Genomic DNA, 22,525 nt, shown 5'->3' with positions numbered 1-22,525 from the left:
GGTCAGGCAGCATCTGGGGAGCAGGAGAGTCAATGTTTTAGGCATAACCTTTCTTCAGGACTATGCAGCGTATTGAGTCTACTCAGTGAGATTATGTTAGTAGAGATGGTTGACATTATGAATAGAAGTAAGTGGAAATAGTCACTATGAGGGATAGGATTGGAAGAATGATTAGCTTTCTTATAGATATCAAAGTGAGAACTGAGGCCATTTGGCCCATTACTATGTGCCAATGCCTGACCTCAGCTCTTACAATGCATGTCCTCCTATTTTGCAGTCTTATCTCCACGTCTTCTAACGCCCTTTCTTTTTGAATGTTGGTCTAATTCCCTGTCAGACATCTCTAATATTTCATTAGCTCCTTCACTGAGAACAATCCTTTAACAGTTCACTCCCTGCTTATAGCTCACGCTCTCCATCTCTGAATCACCACCCTGCCAACAAACAAGCTTTCATCCTTTACCTCCCTGCCAGCGCTTTTTTGAAAATGCCTTTGAAGGCTTCTATTAGAGTGCCCAATTAATCTTCTCAGTTCCAATGGAAAACATTCTAGTTTATTCATCATTTTTTTCCCCAACTCTTCTTCTTCACCTCTGCTATGTTCCTCTTGCATGGAGTGCCCAGAAATGGACATGAAAACAGGAAGATTCAATCCCAAGGCTGGAAATTTTCCTGGAGTTGTTCGCACTCCTTCCCTGACTTATATCCAGCCAACCATGGCCCCATTCCCAATTCAATATCTCTTATTTGCTTTTATATTCAGCATTTGGTTCACAGAACCAAACTGGGAATCTCCCCTGAGCTGCTTCAATGTCAGCAATAGTAAGTTTGTCTGGCAATACACTGGGAATTCTACACTTGGAGTTGTCTGGGAAAGGTGATTTTGCATTGCCTATTTTTATTCCTCATTACAGACAAGGACATCCACAAAATCTTTATGCATCCTTTAGTCTTAGATACTAATTGTTATGAGCTTCATCAACAAAAATGAATACAGCTTGGAAGTGGGAACAACTGTGAAGAGTTTCCTAGCCCCAGAAACTAAGGAATAAGAGGAGGCCATTCTGACTGAGCACTACCATCCCATCGCATCATTGATGCTTTGTCAAGTAACTGTGTTCATAAGCCCTGATAGCCCATCCCAACGAAATTCTATCAGTTTTGGTTTGAACACAAGTTGACCCCAAGTAGCCATTGCTTTTTGAAAACATGAATTCCAAATTTACAATCCTCTTTGTCCTTAAAACATTTGATTTTCTACTTTTATTAATTTTTCTACTTGATTTCCCATCTTTAAAGATCTAGATTGCCAAAAGAATATTTCTATTCTTCCAATGTATTAGGAAACATGCGTTTATACAGTCACAGTGTCTCAGGGATGTACAGCACGGAAACAGACCGTTTGGTCCAACTTGTCCATGCTGACCAGATTCCTAAATTAATCCTGTCTAATTTGCCAGCATTCGGCCTAGATCCATCTAAACCCTTCCTATTCATATACCCATCCAGATGCCTTTTAAATGTTGTAATTGTATCAGCCTCTATCACTTCCTCTGGCAGCTCATTCCATACACGTACCACCCTCTGTGTGAAAATGTTGCCGCTTAGGTCCCTTTTAAATCTTTTCCCTCTCACCCTAAACCTATGTCCTAGTTTGGGACTCCCCTATCCTGGGGAAAATACGCTGATTATTCACCCTATCCTCATGATTTTATAAACCTCTCTAAGATCACCCCTCAGCCTCTGACTCTCATCTCACTCTTCACCACCAACCTCAATTCTACACTATCAAATTATATCGAGGAGTGGTTAAATTAATAGGACATAAAGTGAATGAATACCTGAGACCTGATGATCTATATGATAGATGTGGTTGCAGAGATAATTAATACATTGATGGTCATCTTTCAAAATTCCGTATGCCCTAGAATGGGCTTTACAGATTGGATGATAAAGGTACCCCATGGCTTTGTGCATGGAAAATCATGTCTCACAAACTTGATTGAGTTTTTTGAAGAAGTAACAAAAAGGCTTTATGAGGGCAGAGCGATAGATCTGATCTATATAGACTTCAGTAAGGCATTCAACAAGGTTCAAACTTTATTGCTGGAACAGCACAGCAGGTCAGGCAGCATCCAGGGAACAGGAGATTCGACGTTTCGGGCACAGGCCCTTCTTCAGGAATCCTGAAGAAGGGCCTGTGCCCGAAACGTCGAATCTCCTGTTCCCTGGATGCTGCCTGACCTGCTGTGCTGTTCCAGCAATAAAGTTTCAACTTTGATCTCCAGCATCTGCAGTCCTCACTTTCTCCATTCAACAAGGTTCCCCATGGGAGACTGGTTACTAAGGTTAGATCTCATCGAATACAGGGAGAACTAGTCATTTGGATACAGAACTGGCTCAAAGGTAGAAGACAGAGGGTTGTGGCGGAGGGTTGTTTTTCAGACTGGAGGCCTGTGACCAGTGGAGTGCCGCAAGGATCGGTGCTGGATCCTCTACTTTTTGTCATTTACATAAATGATTTGGATTTGAGCATAAGAGGCAGAGTTAGTAAGTTTGCAGATGACACCAAAATTGGAGGTGTAGTGGACAGTGAAGAAGGTTACCTCAGATTAAACGCGATCTTGACCAGATGGGCCAATGGGCTGAGAAGTGCCAGATGGAATTTAATTTAGATAAATGCGAGGTGTGCATTTTGGGAAAGCAAATCTTAGCAGGACTTACACACCTAATGGTAAGCTCCTAGGGAATGTTGCTGAACAAAGAGACCTTGGAGTGCGGGTTCATAGCTCCTTGAAAGTGGAGTTGCAGGTAGCTAGGATAGTGAAGAAGGCATTTGGTATGCTTTCCTTTATTGGTCAGAGTATTGAGTACAGGAGTTGGGAGATCATGTTGCGGCTGTACAGGACATTGGTTAGGCCACTGTTGGAATATTGCCTGCAATTCTGGTCTCCTTCCTATTCAGAAGGATGTTGTGAAACTTGAAAGGGTTCAGAAAAGATTTACAAGGATGTTGCCAGGGTTGGGGGATTTGAGCTATAGGGAGAGGCTGAACAGGCTGGGACTGTTTTCCGTGGAGTGTTGGAGGCTGAGGGGTGACCTTATAGAGGTTTATAAAATCATGGAGGGCATGTATAGGATAAGTAGACAAAGTGTTTTCCCTGGGTCGGGGAGTCCAGAACTAGAGGGCATAGGTTTAGGGTGAGAGGGGAAAGATATAAAAGAGACCTAAGGGGCAACTTTTTCACACAGTATGGAATGAGCTGCCAGAGGAAGTGGTGAAGGCTGCTACATTTAGAGCATTTGAAAGCATTTGAATGTGTATATGAATAGGAAGGGTTTGGAGGGATATGGGCCCAGGTGCTGGCAGGTGGGTTGGGATATCTGGTTGGCGTGAACGAGTTGGACCGAAGGGTCTGTTTCCATGCTGTACATCTCTATGACTCTGTGACTCTATGACTCTAAGTACATCACAATTTAACTTGTCAATATCACACTGCTCTCTGTGAGAGCTTGGTGTGTAGAAAATGGCATTCCCCCCTAAGTTAGACAGTAACAGTTGAGGACACTTAACAATTTCGTTATTTATTTTTCTTGCTTCCTCTTTGCTGTTTGTTTCTTTCCCATTTTACACTTTTTTTCAGGTAAATAATCTGTTTCTCTTGTCCTCTTGTTATTTATGAATACCCTTCATTGTTGTCTTAAAATGGCTTTCTTCCCACCCCCTCCTCCCCCAACCCCACCCCCACCTCAATCACGCTACCTCCTTCAGGCTCTCAATTTCTCTCAGGCGCTCTCTCACTGTCAGCCTCGCAGTTTCTCTCTGTCTCATAGTCTGTCAGTCTCTCATTTGCACATTCTGTTTCACAATCTCATCCTCTAAGACCTTCTGTCCCTCAACCTCTCTCTCTCTCAGCCTTTAACTTTCATTTTCAGGCGCTCGGTCTCTCCTTCTCTTCATCTCTCACCCTCTCTGTCTCCATCAGTGTTGCACTCTTATTCAAATTCCCTCACCATCTCACTCTCTGAGCCTCCCACTGTTAAAGTCTGTTAGTCTCCCAGTCTCTCCCGGTTACAGTCTCTCTGTCAGTCTCACACCTCTCACTTTCTCTCACTCACTCGTACTCTTCCTCCGCTACAGTCTCCCTCTGTTAGCCTCAGTCTCCCACTTTCTTTCACTCTCACTCTCTCTCCCAGTCTCCCTCTGTTAAGTCTCACACTCCCTTCCTCACAGTCTCGGCTCACCACCCCTCTCACAGAATCTCACAGCCCAGCTTTCTCACACACTCTCTCAAGCCTCTGAAGTTTTATTTTACCCGCCCTCTCAATTTTTTTCCCTTCAGGTTTCTCTCTCTCTCTCTACCTGTTGGGTTTCCCAGGTGAGTACCCGAGACCTTCATCTCTCTCTCTCTCTCGCTCTCTGATGTCTGCCTCTCCATTCCCTCAGTGCTGACAGTAAATACAATAGCCAGCGACCCTGGCACACACCCAGTTCCCCGCAAGTGTTAAAGCCGCTTCCCTGACTGACACACAAATAGTTTTTTTTTGATCGTTGAGAGACGTCAGCGAAGGGCGTAAGTTGAGCGAATGTGTGGGAGAAGAGAGTAATTGTCCCTTCACTGGCAACTTCCCCAAAAGAGAGAGGGCAGAGAGAGGGAGAGAGAGAGAAAGGAGAGGGACAGAGAGAGAGAGAGGAGCGGGAGACAGAGAGAGAGAGAGAAAGGAGTGGGACAGAGAGAGAGAGAGAGGAGAGGGATAGAGGGAGAGAGAGAAGCGGGACACACATAGACAGAGGAGAGTGATAGATAGAGAGAGAGGGCAGTGGGACAGAGAGAGAGGAGAAGCAGAGAGAGAGAAAGGGGTGGGACAGAGAGAGAGAGAGAGAGGGGAGTGGGACAGAGAGAGAGAGGGGAGTGGGACAGCGAGAGGAGCGGTTGTTGACCGGGAGCAGAGAAACTGACAGAGAACATTATCAATTTCACCCTCAGTATGGACTTTCCTTAGAGAGAGACAGACAGAGAGAGGGAGTGAGAGACGGAGAGAGGGAGAGGGACTGTGAGAGATATAGAGAGAGGGGGAGACAGAAAGGGGGAGAGAGAGGGAGAAAGACAGGGACAGAGAGAGAGAGAGAAAATCAGAGAGGGTCGAGGAGAGAGACAGGGAGACAGAGAGAGACAGACAGGTAGACAGAGAGGCAGAGAGAGAGGGACGGAGGACAGACAGAGAGACACATTTTGCGAGAAATACTCCTGTCCCTACTCAATACCCCTCGGACATCTCCAACCACCCCCCCCCCCCGCCCCCAATCTTTCTCTCCCAATCCTGTGATGGACTCCTCTCAGATTGAGAGGGGGGCATCTCGCTCCGATCATTAATCCTTCGGGGGAACAGAATCCCCAAGCAGAAAGAGGAGGGAGAGAAGGGGCTGTCGGAGAGGGGGAGAGGGGGAAAGGGTTATTGGGGGAAGCGGGAAGGGGCTGTAGAGGAGGGGGAAGGGGGGTTATTCCGGGGAAGGTACTATAGGGGAGTGGGAAGGGGTTATTGGGTGAGGAGGAAGGGGCAGGAAAGGAGAGAGAAGAGGGAAGGGGCTCTAGGGAAGGGGTTATTGTGGGAAGAGGGAAGGGAGAAGGGGCAGAGGAAAGGGTAGGGGTTATTGGGGAAGGGGAAGGAGCTGTAGAGGACGGAGAAGGGGTTATTGGGGGAGGGAGAAGAGGCTGTAGAGAAGAGACTGGGTGCAGGGTAAAAGGCTCCCTACCTCGGGGTGATTGAGGTAATTTGGAGTCCGCACAGAACCTTGGAGGACTGACTGGGTCAGAATATGAGCCCCTGGGGGATCCAGGTGAGGGTGTTGTGAGGGGGGTGGTGCTCCATTCCTCACTCCCCAGTCTGTCTCTCTCCCCAGTCTCCCTCCCTCCCTCTCTGTGCCTGGATCCGGGACTGCAGCTTCTCTCTCTCACTGCTCGGCTCTAACTCACTGAAACTTACCCCCTCCTCCTCCTCCCCCCTTCCCCCCCCCCCCCCCCTTCCCCTCCCTCCCTCTTCCACCCACACCCTCCCCACCTCTCCCTCCGAAGAGAAATTGCTGGCAGATCCACTCCGAGATCCCATCAGTAAAGTCCAGCTCCGCTCGCCCGGGAGTCCCACAGAAGCCAGCTCACCGCCAGCTGATCCACTGCACGGCTAGCATCCCGCGCAGGGCCGAGTGGACGCCGGCAGCTCGCCCGGGAAGGTTGGGCGAACGACTGCCGGAGCATGGAGTCGCTGTCCCGGGTACAACTCGCTCTTTTCTTCTTCCTACTGTGTCCGGCCAACATCATCAGCCTCTGGTGGTAAGTGACTGCACTCGAACTATTCTTCCTTCGCCTCCTTGCCCTTCTCTCTGTCTCCCTTTCTTTTCAATTCTTTTCCCTCCTCTCTCGCTTTTCCTGTTTCTTTTCTCTGTCTCTCTCATTTCTCCCTTTGCTTTCCCCTCTCGACCATAACTCCCTCTCCCTCTGTCTCTATTCCTCTCTATCCCTCCGTTTATTTGGAACCTCCTTTGTCTAAACTATCCCCTGACATCTTAATGGACAGAGAGAGCGAGAGAGAGAGAGAAAAGCATGACATGGTAATTTATACAATTGTAGGGCACAATTTTCCAGAAAAGAATGGATCTTTGTTTTGTAAACACAGTGTTGAATCTGCCCAAAATAGACCCCTCAGAATTTTTTTCAAAAATTAATGCAAGGGACATGGGTGTTGCTAACTGGGCCAGTATTTATTGCCTGTCCTTAGTTGCCCCTTGAGAAGGTGGTGGTGAGCTGCCTTCTTGAACCACTGCAGTCCTTATATGGACCCCCAATGCAATTGGGGAGGGATTTATAGAGTCATAGAGATGTACAGCATGGAAACAGACCCTTTGGTCCAACCCGTCCATGCTGACCAGATTAGGACTTTGATCCAGGGACACATAAGAGTCAAAGAGTCATAGCAGGTGAACAGACCCTGTAGCCCAATGCATCCATGCTGACCAGATATCCTAAATTAATCTAGTCCCATTTGTCAGCATTTGGCCCAAATCCCTCTAGATGATTTTCAAATGCTGTAACTGTATCACCCTCAACCACTCCCTCCAGCAGCTCATTCCACACACGCACCATCCTCAGTGTGCAAAATTGCCTCTCAGATCTCTTTTAAATCTTACCCCTTCCACTTTAAATCTATGCTTTCTAGTTTTGGATTCCCCTACCCTGAGAAACAGACCTTGTCTACTTACCCTATCCATGCCCCTCATGATTTTACAAACATCTATCAGGTCACCTCTCAGCCTCCGACGCTCCAGGGAAAACAGCCCCAGCCTATTCAGCCTCTCCCTATAGCTCAAACCTTCCAACCCTGTTGATATCCTTGTAAATCTTTTCTGCACCCTTTCAAATTGAACATCTTTCCTATTGCAGGGAGACCAGAACAGGATGGAGATATGTTTCTGCATTTGGTATTCAACATGAATAAATCCTTTTTTTCTACCCCCAAACCCACAGTAAAACCAAGTGGGGAGGGGAGAGGTATGTTTGGTAGAATTTGTTTCTATCAGCACAAGTGTTCTTTAAATCTTTTGTGGGATTGACATTTCTATCTCCACCAATGGCTCAATTCCTCCATCTATTCCACTCCAACAATCGAGAAAGAGACTGATGACAGTGCCCAGTGAATGTGTTCCAAAACAGAAAGGGAGAGAGAGAGAGAGAAAGCTGTCAGTCCACCCTGTGTTCAATTTTCAGAAAGCCTACAATCAACCTCCCTATTGCCAGTAAAGTATTAATTGCACAGTCTGTGTTACGGTGAAACATTTCCCCATTCATTCCATCTGCTCAACAGAGAATGTGGGACAGACTCCAAGCGGTGAGTGTGCAATCTCCATTGGTGACCTGTCACCTTTTGCCAAGTGTGAAACTGGACTGAGCAGACAGGCATGACATCCTGACCCTTAGCTGCTGAAAGAATTAACAGAAAATCACAATGACCAGCAGTTCGATATGAAGAGCTTTTGTGTTCCATGGCAGACTCAGGGCTGTCTGGATTGTGTTGTAGGTGAGAAATAAGACCTGGTTTCCCAGAAAACGGGATGGATAAGGAAAGCAGTTGGATCATCTCCAGACCATTTGCATTCTTAAGCACCTAGGAACAGTAAAGAGGCCATTCAGCCCAAATTATATCCAAGACAATCTCTCCCTCAACTCCATTCACCTGGCTTTGCTCCCTATTCCTTGTACCACCAGCCAGCAAGAATTACTCACTCTCAACTTCAACTGGTCCCCAATTTGTTTAACCTTTTTAGTGCAGAGGGTTGAAATTTCCACTGATGTTCATGCAGGGAATTGCTTTCTGATTTCACAATTAGATTTTCCCAATTTTAAGTTTACTCCGTGATAATCTTGTTCGTTGTCCACTACACCACCTATTTACTCACCATGCTTCCAATATTCAAATTCAGATTATTTATACAGATGCCCCCTGCTGAAGGTACTGACCCTCAAGTGGTGTAGGTTTATTGCATCAGTAAACCCCTTCAAAGAGTCGACAAGAAAAGATTTATAAGAATGTTGCCTAAGTTGGAGATTTGAGCTATAGGGAGAGGCTGAATAGGCTGGGGCTGTTTTTCCAGGAGCGTCAGAGGCTTAGGGGTGACCTTAGTGGGCGGCACGGTGGCACAGTGGTTAGCACTGCTGCCTCACAGCGCCAGAGACCCGGGTTCAATTCTCGCTTCCGGCGACTGACTGTGTGGAGTTTGCACGTTCTCCCCGTGTCTGCGTAGATTTCCTCCGGGTGCTCCGGTTTCTGCCCACCATCCAAAGATGTGCAGGGTCAGGTGAATTGGCCATGCTAAATTGCCTGTAGTGTTAGGTAAGGGGTAAATGTAGGGGTATGGGTGGGTTTCACTTCGGCGGGTCGGTGTGGACTTGTTGGGCCGAAGGGCCTGTTTCCACACTGTAATCTAATCTAATCTAAATCTTTATAGAGGTTTCAAAATCATGAGGGGCATGGATAAGATAAATAGGCAAAGTATTTTACCTGGGGTCTGGGAGTCCAGAACTAGAGGGCATAGGTTTAGGGTGAGAGGGTAAAGATATAAAAAAAACCTAAGGGGCAACTTTTTCACTCAGAGGGTGGTACGTGTATGGAATGAGCTGCCAGAGGATGTGTTGGAAGCTAGTACAATTGCAACATTTAAAAGGCATCTGGATGGATATAGATGAATAGAAAAGGTTTGGAGGGATATGGGCCGGGTGCTGGCAGGTGGGACTAGATTGGGTTGGATATCTGGTCGGCATGGACGAGTTGGACTGAAGGGTCTGTTTCCACGCTGTATATCTCTATGACTCTAAGACTCTAAGTGTTGAGGGAGTGCTATACAGTCAGAACTTCCATCTTTCAGATGAGATATTAAAGTTGCTTGCCAGTAAAAGGTGCCACAGCCAATATATTCAAGAAGGGCGAGGGAATTACCATCAGTGTCCTGATCAATATGTATCTCTCAATCAACAGATTATCAGATCATTCTCACAATGCTGTGTGTGGGAGTTTGCTGAGTGTAAAATTGTGTTTCCTAGAACTAACCACATTTTAAAAGTACTTAACTGGGATATCCTGAGTTTGGCGTAGGCACTACATAAGTGCATTTCTTCCCTCTGGTACCTCAAATAACTGATCATTCTTCAGAAACATAGTTGAGTGTTGGCAAGGTGATAGATGGTGGTCAGTAATATTGCTGAGGTGCTTTCCCTTCTCCCTCAACATCCAGAGTTACAGGCATTCCCAGCGAGGGTCATCGAAGAAAAGTGAAGCACTTTTTAAAGTGTAGTCTTAGGGAGGAGTCAGTAAAGACTTCCAAGCTCCTTTGGATCTACAGAGTAAGTTACTGTTGGGGACGTGGCTGCAATTCTATTGAATCATGCAAATTTGTTTCAAGTTGACCAGCTGTGGTTTTGGGGAAAGAACGGGTTGAGGGATACAGTAAAAACAAAATGTTTTGCTCTTTGAAATTGCCTGCTCTTCAAATTCCTTAGAAAGTAGTAAGGAACAGTTTTTATTTTCTGCCAACATTGCTGAGCACAGATGGCCTGTTTAGAGACTGTGAGCGTTTATGCGTCCTTTGCTGTTAAAGGTAGCTGAACCAGGATGGTAGGATGTTCGTTTGGCTCCTGCACGGGACCTGGTGGGCCGAATGGCCTGTTCCTCTGCTGTAAATTCCTTGTGATTCAACGTATCTCAGGGTCCTATGTCTTTGTTGTTTTAACGATCTACCTACAACACATGACTGCAGTGATTCAACAATTGATGCAGAGGTGCCTATGTTGGACTGGGGTGGACGAAGTTAAAAATCACACTGCACCAGGTTATAGTCCCACAGGTTTATTCGGAAGCACTAGCTTTCGGAGCACTGCCCCTTCATCCTGTCAACCACCTGATGAAGGGGCAGCGCTTAGAAAGCAAGTGCTTCCGAATAAACCCGTGGGACTATAACCTGGTGTTGTGTGATTTTTAACGTGATTTAAGAAGGCAGTTCACCTTTTCAAGGGAAACAAGGAACTGCAATAAACACTGGCAGATAGCAACAACCACGTTCCATGAATAAATTTAAAAATGAAATCCCACTGGTTATATTTGCATGAAACACAGTGAAACAGCACACTTGACTTCGTTTTGGATTTAAAAAGTTTGTTAAAAGTCTTTTGAGGAGTGTTGGAGCACGGTGTGTTGAGCCCAGGGCTGAGAAACAGCAGGTGCTGGTTTCCTGGCAGAGTTCAATCAGTTTCTTGTTCATGTGACATGTGTTAAATGAAGACGCGAAGAGAGAACAGAGCTTTTCAGGGACTGTACAAACTGCTGAACATTCCTGCCTGTTGAACATCGAAACATTTGCGCATTGCCTCACATCACCATCTGGTGATGACCTGATAAGTTTTGTAAAAAGGTTACGGACGGAATAATTTATTTGGAAAAATCAGCAGATGTGTCTGTGCATTGGAGACGTCACAGCTTGTTTCAAACACGCACAAATCACAACTGAACCACCTGAAAGCAGAGAAAATCAGTCATCTCCTGCTGGTTCTTTCTGACTTTGAATTTTGACAAGCAAAGCGTCATTCTCGTGAAACTTTCATGATGGTATTAATTAGCGTCGACTTGGGTTGAGCAGACAATAACAACTACTTTCATTCATTCAACTGATTCCTTTAATGTAGCAAGAAGTCAACCCCCCCAAAAAAAACACTTTACAAGGGAGTTATCGAATGAATTCTGACACTGAGCCACTAAAGCTGCATTTGACTGGATAGCAAACGCTCAGTTGGAGAGTCAGGTTTTCAGAGGAAGGTAAAGAGGTCCAGGTTAGGGCGTGAATTTCAGAACTCATTGGCTCAGACAGCTGAAAGTCCCATGGAAAGATTGGAGATACAAAAGATTATCAGGAAGTTTGATTGGCATCACATCTGTAAACATTCACTCCCTCGACCTCCAATGGTCAGTAGCAGCTGTGTGTACCATCTGCAAGATACACTGCAGAAATTCATCAATGCTCCTTAGAGAGCACCTTCCAAATCCACGGTCACATCTATCTAGATGGACAAGGGAAGCAGATACATGGGAATGTCATCCCCTGTAAGTTCCCCTCCAAGCCCCTCACCATCCTGACTTGAATGAATGACTTATTGTCACTTGTATTCCACAATGAGCAAGACAGTAAAATACAGTGAAAAGCTTCAACTTGGAAATATATTGCTGTTCCCTCAGTGTCACTGGGTCAAAACCCTGGAATTCCCCCTCAGAGGGCATTATGGGTCAACCCACAGCACACAGACTGCAGCAATTCAAGAAGGCGGGTTGCCCCATCTTCTCAAGGGGCAACTAGGGATGGGCGATAAATGCTGGCCCCAGCTAGCGACACCACATTCTACGGGTGAGTTAAAAAAAAACATTTTGAAGGAGAGGTGAGATGGAGCAGAGCCTATGAATCTAATGACAAGTATGCTCTAGTGTGAGGCCAAGATAGTTGAAAGTTTTGCTGTGAGTCTGAATGTGTGGCTTCAAGTCCCACTCCAGTACAAAACCAAGCTGGCGCTCCTAAGAAGTACTCAGGAAGAACTGGACTGTCAGCCGTACTGTCTTTTGAATAATATAATAAACCCCCAATCACTTTTCTGAAAAAAAAAAGCTGGAAAACTCTCTCTGGTGTCCTGACCAAACCTCTTCTCTCAATCAATAGCTCAAAAACAGATTTTCTGGTTGTTAGTGACTGCTGTTTGTGGGAACTTGCTGTGTATAAATAGGCTGTCATGTTTCGTACATTATAACCATATTGCTTCAAAACATTGCCTTGCCAAGTAATTTAGGAAGCTGAGATCATGAAATGCTTTGTAACCATAATCCTCCTCTGAGTGACTGATGGCAAACTAAAGGGAATATTCAATGCAAGACTTTTGGAATAATGCAGGAGCTGGGATGAATTAAATTTGTGAGGGAGGGTGCAAGGACATGTGGATTTAAGGAAAGATATCATTTCATTGGAGGCAGTTCAGAGGAGGTTCACTCGGATGATCCCTTGTATTGTCTTATGAGCCAAAGCTAAACATACTGGAACTCAGTGAAGTTTAGAGGAATGAGAGGTGATCTCATTGAAACATACAGGATTCCTAAGGTGCTTTGTAAGGTGCTTGATGGGGTAAATACTGAAAGGACTTTTCCCCTCATGAGAGAGTATAGTACCAGAGGGAAACAAAGGGCCAGTCTTAGGAAAAAAGAGCCAGTTTAGGATTAAGATGGGAAGGAGAGGGTTGTGAGTCTTTGAAACTCCTTTCCACAGAGAGAGCTGTGGGGACAGGGTCCTTGTGTAAGGCTGGGATAGATTCTTCACCAATCGGGGAATAAAGGATTACAGGAAATTGGCAGCAAAGTGGACATTAGGAATGTCGGATCAGCCATGATCATGTTGAAGGGAGGAACAGGCTCAACGGGCTGAATGGCGAAGCTTTGTATGTTTTTTATGGCCTTGTGGATAGATTTGTAGCTGAGGGAAAAGATTTTGAATTCAACACATCCAAAAACAGACAAGGGCAACTTCTGCAAAGGGACTTAATGCGGATTGGGATGGATGTAACGACATTGGGGGTGAGTTGGAGTTGATGAGTTCAGGAGCAACAACTTGGAAGGTCTTGCCTGATGGTGATGGATGGATATGTGTAGCTATCAATGGCAGTGAGGATGGGGTCCCATGGGAAATGTGCTATGTGCCAGAGGTTGGAACAGTGGGGTTTAATGAAAGAGGAATCAGAGGGTGGGGTTAGAATTCCAGCTCAATGTTGATTGAACATGACACAGTGAGTGCGGGCGGAATCTGATTGAGCGTTGAAGTACTGGGAGAGATTCAGGGATACGGTATGAGATTTTGGCAGGATAAATGCCTGTGGTTTGAAAGATTGTAATTCAATCTTAATAGGCTCTACTTTTATTTGTAAGTTCTTCATATTGTGATCTTGCATGAGTTGCTTAGATCTATTCCATTCAACTGAGATTCCTTTCATCGACATTATATATAATATTGATGTCCTTCATCATGGAAAGGTAGGGGATAGTCGGAGAGAGATAGAGAAGGAAGAAATTGCAGCTTTCAGGATTGATAATTTACATTCCTCAATATGTGGTTAGGCACTGCATCGCAAAGATTGTAAAACAATGAAGAGTGGCTTTTATTCAAAGGCTTTCGTAGCATCTTGTGAGATTAAACATTCTTGCATTCCCCCAAAAGCTGGTGGAGGCTGAGTCCGAAAGTTTATTCAAGGGTGAGTTTGATAGATTTCTAATGGGCAAGCGTATCAGATGTTAAGAGGAGGGAGGGGATACAAATAGGAAAGAGGAGTTGAGACTCCAACTATCCATTTTATCCATGCCTCTCAACTTTGTAACTTCTACTAGGTCATCCCTCATCCTTTGATGGTCAAGTGAAAACAAACCAAGTTTGTCCAATCTCTCCTCAAAGCTTAATACCTTCCAACTGAGGCAACATCCTGATAAAATGTTTCTGTACCCTCTCCAAACGCTTCACATCCTGCTGGCAGTGTGGCAGCGAGGAACTGTGCACAATATTGCAAATGTGGCCAAACTAAAGTTCTGTATTTCTGCAAATTTTTATACTCCATGCACCGACCAATGAGGGCAAGTGTGCCATACACCTTCTTGACCACATTACCCACTTGCGTTGCCACTTTCAAGGTACTGTGGACCTGTCTAACTAGATCCCTCTGTATGTAACATTACTAAGGGTTCTACCATTTACTGCATACTTCCCTTCTGCATTATATCTTCCAAAATGTATCACCTCGCTTTTGTCCAGATTAAGTTCCAGCAGCCATTTCTCCACCTTATTCCAGCTTATCTATATCCCACTGTATCCTCTGGCATTCCTCCATCACTATCAGCAGCTCCCCTAATTTTTGTATTGTCCACAAACTTACTAATCCCCTACATTCTCCTCCAAATTGTTTATATGTATTACAAACAACAGGAGCCAGCACTGATCCCTGTGGAACACCACTGGTCACAGATTTCCAGTTAGAAAAACACCCTTCGGCTGCTACTCTCCATTTTTTCTGACCAGTCCAGTTCTGTATCCATCTTACCATGTGACTTTACTTTTTGTACCAGTCTTTCATGAGGGACCTTTGCTCAAGTCCACATAGACAAATCGACCGCCCTTGCGAAAGTGAGGACTGCAGATACTGGAGATCAGAGTCAAGATTAGAGTGCTGTTGGAAAAGCACAGCGGGTCAGTCAGCATCCGAGGAGCAGAAAAGTCGACACTTCGGGCAAAAGCTCTTTATCAGGAATGATCTGATGAAGGGCTTTTGCCCGAAACGTCGATTTTCCTGCTCCTCGGATGCTGCCTGACCCGCTGTGCTTTTCCAGCACCATTCTAATCTTGACTCAAATCCACCATCCTGCCCTCATTAATCATCTTTGTCACTTCCTCAAAAAAGCTCAATCAAATTTGTGAGACATGTCCTACTCCACACAAAGCCGTGCTGCCTCTTGCTAATAAGTCCATATTTTTCTAAATGTGAGTAAATCCTTTCCCTAAGAATCTTCTCCAGTATTTTCCCTCCCACTGACATGAGGCTCACTGGCCTGTAATTTCCTTGTTTCCCTTCATAAACAAAGGAACAACATTGATTATTTTCCAGTCCTCTGGGAACTGTCCTGTGACTAAAGAGGGTGCAAAGATTTCATACAAGATCCCAGTAATTTCTTCACCTACCTCCCTCAGCATTCTGGGATTGATTCCATCAGGTCCTGGGGGCTTGCGAGCCTTAATACTTTTCAAATCACCCAACCTCCTTTTTTATACTGACGCCCTAGAATATCAATATACACCTCTCAAGACTCATTATTCATCAGGTCTTTCTCCTTTATGAGTACCATTGCAAAGTATCTCATAAGGATGTCACTCACTTCCCCTGGCTCCACGCATAAATTTCCTCCTTTTTCCTTGAGTGGACTTGCTCAACATATGCATATAAAATGCCTTGGGACTTTCCTTAATCCTGTTTACCAATGACTTTACATGCCCTCTTTTACCTCTCCTAATTCCTTGTTGGAGTTCTTTCCTGCTATCTTTGCATTCTTCAAAGGTTCTGCCTGTCTTCAGTTTCTGAAACCTTACATATGTCTCCTTTTCCTTTTTGACTAAGCCCTCAATTTCTTTTGGCAGCTAAGAATCCCGAATCTTGCCATCCTTTTCTATCATTTTCACAGGAACATATAGGTCCTGAACTCTAAACAATTAACCTTTGAAAGATTCTCACATGCCAGATGTGGATTTACCCTCAAACTGCCTCAAATCTATCTTTCCCAGTTCCTGTTTCATATTGTGGTGGTCAGCCTTCCCCAGTTTAATACTTTTACTCAAGGATTGGGTTGGGATATCTGGTCGGCATGGACGAGTTGGACTGAAGGGACTGTTTCCGTGCTGTACATCTCTATTCTTATCCTTAGCCATAAGTAACTGAAACCTTTCAGAATTATGGTTACTGTTCTGGAAATGCTCCTCCACTGAAACTTTAATGACAAGGTGGGCCTCATTTCCCAATACCGGGTCTACTGTGGCCTCTTCCCTAGCTGGACTGTTTACATTTTGTTTCAAAGAAAACCATCCTAGGTGCACCTAGCAACCACCCGCACTCCCCCCACCAGTGCTAAGGGAGTCCCAGACAATATGGGGAAAGTTAAAATCACCCACAAAACAACCCTGTTGTTTTCACATTTTTCCATAATCTGCCCCATATTTCTGTTCCTCTATCACCCATTGGCTGTTGGGAGGTCTGTGGCATAATCCCATCAAAGTGATTGCACCCTCCAATTCCTGAACTCTACCCATAAGGCCTCGCTGGATGAACCCTCCAAGGTGTCCTCCCTCAGTACAGCTGTGATATTCTTCCCCATCAGTAACACATCTTTCCCACCTTTTTTACATCCCTCTACCTTGCCTGAAATATCTAATTCCCAGAATATTAAGCTGCCAGTCTTGGCCCTCTCTGAACCAAGTCTCCAGCAGCAACAATTTCATAGTTATATGTATTACTCCAAGCTCTAAGTTCATCTGCCTCACCATATCATATTCCTTGCTTTGAAACAAGTAGATCTCAGACTGTCTGTGTTCAGTAACCTCTCCCCTGTCTGTTTTTCCACTTAGACTTCATTTCTAACTCCTCCTTTAGTTATCTCACTTGCTGACTTCCAGCTTTGGGCGACTGTCTGTGTGGAGTTTGCACGTTCTCCCCGTGTCTGTGTGGGTTTCCTCCGGGTGCTCCGGTTTCCTCCCACAGTCCAAAGATGTGCAGGGTAGGGTGGATTGGCCACAGGAAATGCAGGGTTACAGGGTTAGAGTATGAGAGTGGGTCTGGGTGGGATGCTTTTCAGAGGGTTAGTGTGGACCTGATGGGCTGAGCGGCCTGCTTCTACATTGTAGGGATACTATGATTCTATGAATTACTGTTCTGGTTTCCACAATCCCTGCCACACCAGTTTAAATCCTCCTGGTTAACATTAGCAAACCACCAGGATGTTGGTGCCACTCAGTTTAGATGCTCTGTCCTTCTTGTACAACTCCCATCTGCCCTGGAAGACATTCTGATGATCCAGATACCTGAAACCCTCCCTCTTACACCAGATTCTTAGCCACGTATTTAACTACTATCTTCCTTTTCCCAGCTCAACTGGCACATGCCACAGGAAGTAATCCCGAGACTACAACCTTTGATGTTATGCTTTTCAAACTTCCTACATAGCTGTCTGAACTCCCTCACTTCCTGCCTATGTTGTTGATACCAATATGGGCCATATTATGTTCAATTCCGGTCTCCTTCATGTTGGAAAGACGTTGTGAAACTGGAAAGGGTTCAGAAAAGATTTACAAGGATGTTGCCAGAGTTGGAGGATTTGAGCTATAGGTTGTATAGGCTGGGGCTGTTTTTCCTGGAGTGTCGGAGGCTGAGGGGTGACCTTATAGATATTTATAAAATCATGAGGGGCATGGATAGGATAAGTAGACAAAGTCTTTTCTCCGGGGTGGGGGAGTCCAGAATTAGAGGGCATAGGTTTAGGGTGAGAGGGAAAAGATACAAAAGAGACCTAAGGGGCAACGTTTTCATGCAGAGGGAGGTACGTGTATGGAATGAGCTGCCAGAGGAAGTGGTGGAGGCTGGTACAATTGCAACATTTGACAGGCATCTGAATGGGTATATGAATAGGAAGGGTTTGGAGGGATATGGGCCAGGTGCTGGCAGGTGGGATGAGATTGGGTTGGGATATCTGGTTGGCATGGACGAGTTGAACTGAAGGGTCTCTTTCCATGCTGTACATCTCTATGACTATGGGCAATTTAGCATGGCCAATTCACCCTAACCTGCACATCTTTGGATTGTGGGAGAAAAACCCGCGCAGACATGGGGAGAATGTGCAAATTTCACACAGCCAGTTGCCTGAGGCTGGAATCGAACCTGGGTTCCCTGGTGCTGTGAGGCAGCAGTGCTAACCACTGAGGTATCGTGCCGCCCAGCTCTTCTCTGTCTGTGCAAACCTTACTGGTGTGACCAGCTCACGAAACGTGCTGTCCATGGTGTTCTCAACCTTAAGCATGGTCCACAGTGAGACCATCTGCATCTCCAGACGCTCCATGTGACAAACCAGGGACTGCAACTGAACACACTTCCCGAACACGTCGTCAGCATGGACAATGGAAAGTGTCCCTGACTTGCCACCTATTTCAGGAGGAACATTCCTCAGAGCCAGGTTCTCTGGCCAAATGAATTGACGTTATCAACTCCACTAATAATTGAACCTTGGAAGTTCCTTGAGTTTATTTCCTGCTGCCAGCTGCGTTTTCTTTCACTGATGCTCCTTAAAGAGAGTATTGAGTGCTACCAATTTTATCCTGGTCTCAGATTACTCTGGGCCCACAGTTTCTGCCCTTACCTCTCAATGGCATTGACTCCTCCTGGACTCCATTTCCCTGAGTCCTGGATAGGGTCCAGCGACCAATCCTGAACTGTCTTTTCCTGTTCAAGCTGAGAGCTCAGCCTGTATGTGATAGTGAGGATAGTAGTGAGGAGGAAGAGTCCTGCCTGGTGTTGCCTTATCTAGATAAATGGGACCAGACTGTCCTCACCCATGCTTTCCCTACTGATAACCAACTACCAGCAACAATCAGGGATTGGGGTAGCAACCTCTGTACAGCACAGTGCTCCACTGGCTGGTGTATCCATCCATGAGCCGCAGTAAATCCTAACCCAGAGTGTAAAAATATAAGAAATAGCAGTGGAAGGAGGCCAGTTGGCCCATCAAAAAGCCTTACTATTTAAAAAGATCATGGCCACTCATCTATCTTAAGTCTACATCCCTGCACTATCCTCATAATCCCTTAATTCTCAGAGAATCCAATAATTTATTGACCTTTGTATGGAAAGCATTCATTGCTTCAGAATCATTAGGTTCAAAAATCAAATTTTCCAAAGATTCATCATGCTCTGAGTCTAGAAATCTACAGCGTGGCAACAGGCTCTTCGGTCCAACTTGTCCATGCTGATCAGGTTTCCCAAACTAAACTAGTCCCACTTGCCTGTGTTTGGCCCTTATCCCTCTAAACCTTTCCTATTCATGTAACTGTCTGAATGTCTTTTAAATGTTGTAACTGTACCTGCATCTACCACTTCCTCTGGCAGTTCATTCCACGTGTACCACCTTTTGTGCCCCTTAGGTCCTTTTAAAACTATGCCCTCTACTTTTGAACCCTCCTACCCTTGGAAAAACTCTTTATCTATTCACCCAATTCCCGCCTCTCATGATTTTATAAACCTGTATAAGGTCACCCCTCAGCCTCCCCATCTCATTCAGTTCTGAGTGGCTGATTCCTTATTCTGAGATGGTAATTTAGGATTTCACACCAGGGTAAACAGCCAGGCAGCTCATATTCTGTCAAATCCTTTAAGAATTCAATATGTTTGAATGAGAACAGTACTCTGCCTTTTCAACTTAGCAGCACAGTGGCTCAGTGGTTGGCACTGTTGCCTCACAGTGCCTATACCCTGGGTTCGATGCCAGCCTCGGGTGACTATGTGGTGTTTGCACATTCTCCCCATGTCTGCATGGGTTTCCTCCAGGTTCTCCAGTTTGCTCCCACAGTCCAAAGATGTGCAGGGTAGGGTGGATTCGCCACAGGAAATGCAGGGTTACAGGGTTAGAGTATGAGAGTGGGTCTGGGTGGGATGCTTTTCAGAGGGTTGGTGTGGACTTGCTGGGCTGAGTGGCCTGCTTCTACACTGTAGGGATACTATGATTCTATGAATTACTGTTCTGGTTTCCACAATCCCTGCCACACCAGTTTAAATCCTCCTGGTTAACATTAGCAAACCACCAGGATGTTGGTGCCACTCAGTTTAGCTGCTCTGTCCTTCTTGTACAGCTCCCATCTGCCCTGGAAGACATTAATGATGATCCAGGTACCTGAAACCCTCCCTCTTACACCAGATTCTTAGCCACGTATTTAACTACTATCTTCCTTTTCCCAGCTCAACTGGCACATGCCACAGGAAGTAATCCCGAGACTACAACCTTTGATGTTATGCTTTTCAAACTTCCTACCTAGCTCTCTGAACTCACTTCGCAGGACCTCATCTCACTTCCTGCCTATGTTGTTGGTACCAATATGGGCCATATTATGTTCAATTCTGATCTCCTTCCTGTTGGAAAGATGTTGTGAAACTGGAAAGGGTTCAGAAAAGATTTACAAGGATGTTGCCAGGGTTGGAGGATTTGAGCTATAGGCAGAGGTTGTATAGGCTGGGGCTGTTTTTCCTGGAGTGTCGGAGGCTGAGGGGTGACCTTATAGAGATTTATAAAATCATGAGGGGCATGGATAGGATAAGTAGACAAAGTCTTTTCCCTGGGGTGAGGCAGTCCAGAATTAGAGGGCATAGGTTTAGGGTGAGAGGGAAAAGATACAAGAAACCTAAGGGGCAACTTTTTCACACAGAGGGTGGTACGTGTATGGAATGCGCTGGCAGAGGAAGTGGTGGAGGCTGGTACACATGCAACATTTGACAGGCATCTGAATGGGTATATAAATAGGAAGGGTTTGGAGGGATATGGGCCAGGTGCTGGCAGGTGGGATGAGATTGGGTTGGGATATCTGGTTGGCATGGACGAGTTGGACCGAAGGGTCTGGTTCCATGCCGTACATCTCTATGACTCTATAAGTGACCTATGTCCTCAGTGTCCGGAGGAGGGGTGTAGTGATTGTAACAAGGTCAGCCAGGTAGCCTTCATAGAATATGAGTTCCCTGATTGGGACTGTTAACCAGGTCAGACAAATGAGTAACGTGTTTTTCTAGCTAACCCACCCAGCCTGCACATCCCTGGACATTGTGGGAAAGTTTAGCATAGAGAATCCATCCTAACCTCTTTTGAGGAAGACAACTCCAAAAACCCATGACCTTTTGTGTTAAATGACAGTTACCCCTAATTCTAGCCTCCACCTTCCACACCCACAACCACTTCCACCTAAAAGGACAAGGGCAGCAGATGTATGCGAACTCTATCACCCACAACTTCTCCTTTAAGCCACTCACCATCCTGACTTGGAAATATATTGCCAATCCTTCAGTGTTGCTGGGTCAAAATCCTGGAGTTCCCTAAAAGCATTGTAGGTCATCCTACTCACAAAAACTACAGCCGAAGGCAGCTCAGCATCATCTTTAACAAGGGCAATTAGGGATGGAGATGGGAAATGTTGGTAAAAAAAGAATGAAGGTTTGATACTAATACTTCATAATGTTGTGACCTGAACAGAGTCATCATCATAAATCTAGCACCAGTGCTATTTTAAGATTAGATTATTTACAGTTGGAAACAGGCCCTTCTGCCCAATAAGTCCACACCAACCCTCCGAACAGCAACCCACCCAGACCCATTCCCCTACATCTAACACTACGGGCAATTTAGCATAGCCAATTCACATAACCTGCACATTGTATTTTGGACTGTGGGAGGAAACCAGAGCACCCAGAGAAAACCCACGCAGACACGGAGAGAATGTGCAAACTCCACACAGACAGTTGCCTGAGGCAGGCATTGAACCTGGGTCTCTGGCGCTGTGAGGCAGCAGAGCTAACCACTGTGCCACCGTGCCACCCTGTTAGTATTAATTTGGTGTTATTTTAATATGAATGACAAGACATTGTGTTCCCTTCAAAATTAAATGACTCATATGGACAAAGTGTTTGCAGATCCTCAGAACATCCCAAAGCATTTCACAGACAATAAATTATTTTTAAAACTCAGTTGTTGTTGTTGTTATATCGGCAATTTTTACATAATAAGATCTGCCGAAATATTTATGTCCTGTGCAGCATTAGTATGTGCTTTAACTTTGGTAATTGCCTGCTCACCTGTTTTGCACAATTGTAACCAATATATTGCTGTGATGGATTGTCCAGACCACAACGAAGCAGCATGCAAGAGATTTGATTCGATTTGACTTAGTTTATTGTAGTCACATGTACCGATGTACAGTGAAAAGTTTTGTTTTGTGAGCAGCACAGTCAAATCCTAGCAAACAAGGACATATTGATCATACAGTGCTGAGACAGAGTGAGGCATACAAGATTATGACTGCATAGGAGGTGTGCAAAGCAAGATCAACATTTTTTGATTCTGAGGAAGGGTTACTGGACCCAAAACATTAATTCTGATTTCTCTTCACATCCTGCCAGACCTGCCGAGCTTTTCCTGCAAATTCTATTTTTGGTTCAACATTGTTTGGAGTTAGAGAGTCCATTCATTAGTCTAATAATGGCAGAGAAGAAACTGTTCCTGAACAGTGTGTGTGTGTGTTCAAGCTTCTGTATCTTCTGCCTGTCAGAAGAGGTTGTAGGAGAGCATTATCTGGGTGGGAGGGGTCTTTGATGATGTTGGCAGCCTTTCTGTGGCAGTCCATGGA

General features: G+C 45.3%; 1 protein-coding gene across 1 annotated transcript in view; it reads left to right on the top strand.

Moving 5' to 3' along the window:
• Positions 1 to 5,698: 5,698 nt before the first annotated feature.
• The window catches only part of LOC122551802 (protein Wnt-6-like), a 106,046-nt gene continuing 89,219 nt past the window's right edge, over positions 5,699 to 22,525 (top strand). The window contains exon 1 of the mRNA XM_043694272.2: positions 5,699 to 6,329. Coding sequence (XP_043550207.1) covers positions 6,253 to 6,329 — 77 coding nt within the window. The 5' untranslated portion in view covers positions 5,699 to 6,252. The remainder of the gene's footprint in view (positions 6,330 to 22,525) is intronic.

This window comes from Chiloscyllium plagiosum, unplaced genomic scaffold (genome assembly GCF_037043375.1).
Source record: "Chiloscyllium plagiosum isolate Xiang-an unplaced genomic scaffold, Cpla_swu_hap1 HiC_scaffold_7, whole genome shotgun sequence".
Lineage (NCBI taxonomy): Eukaryota > Metazoa > Chordata > Chondrichthyes > Orectolobiformes > Hemiscylliidae > Chiloscyllium > Chiloscyllium plagiosum.
This window is presented reverse-complemented; position numbering and strand designations above follow the sequence as displayed.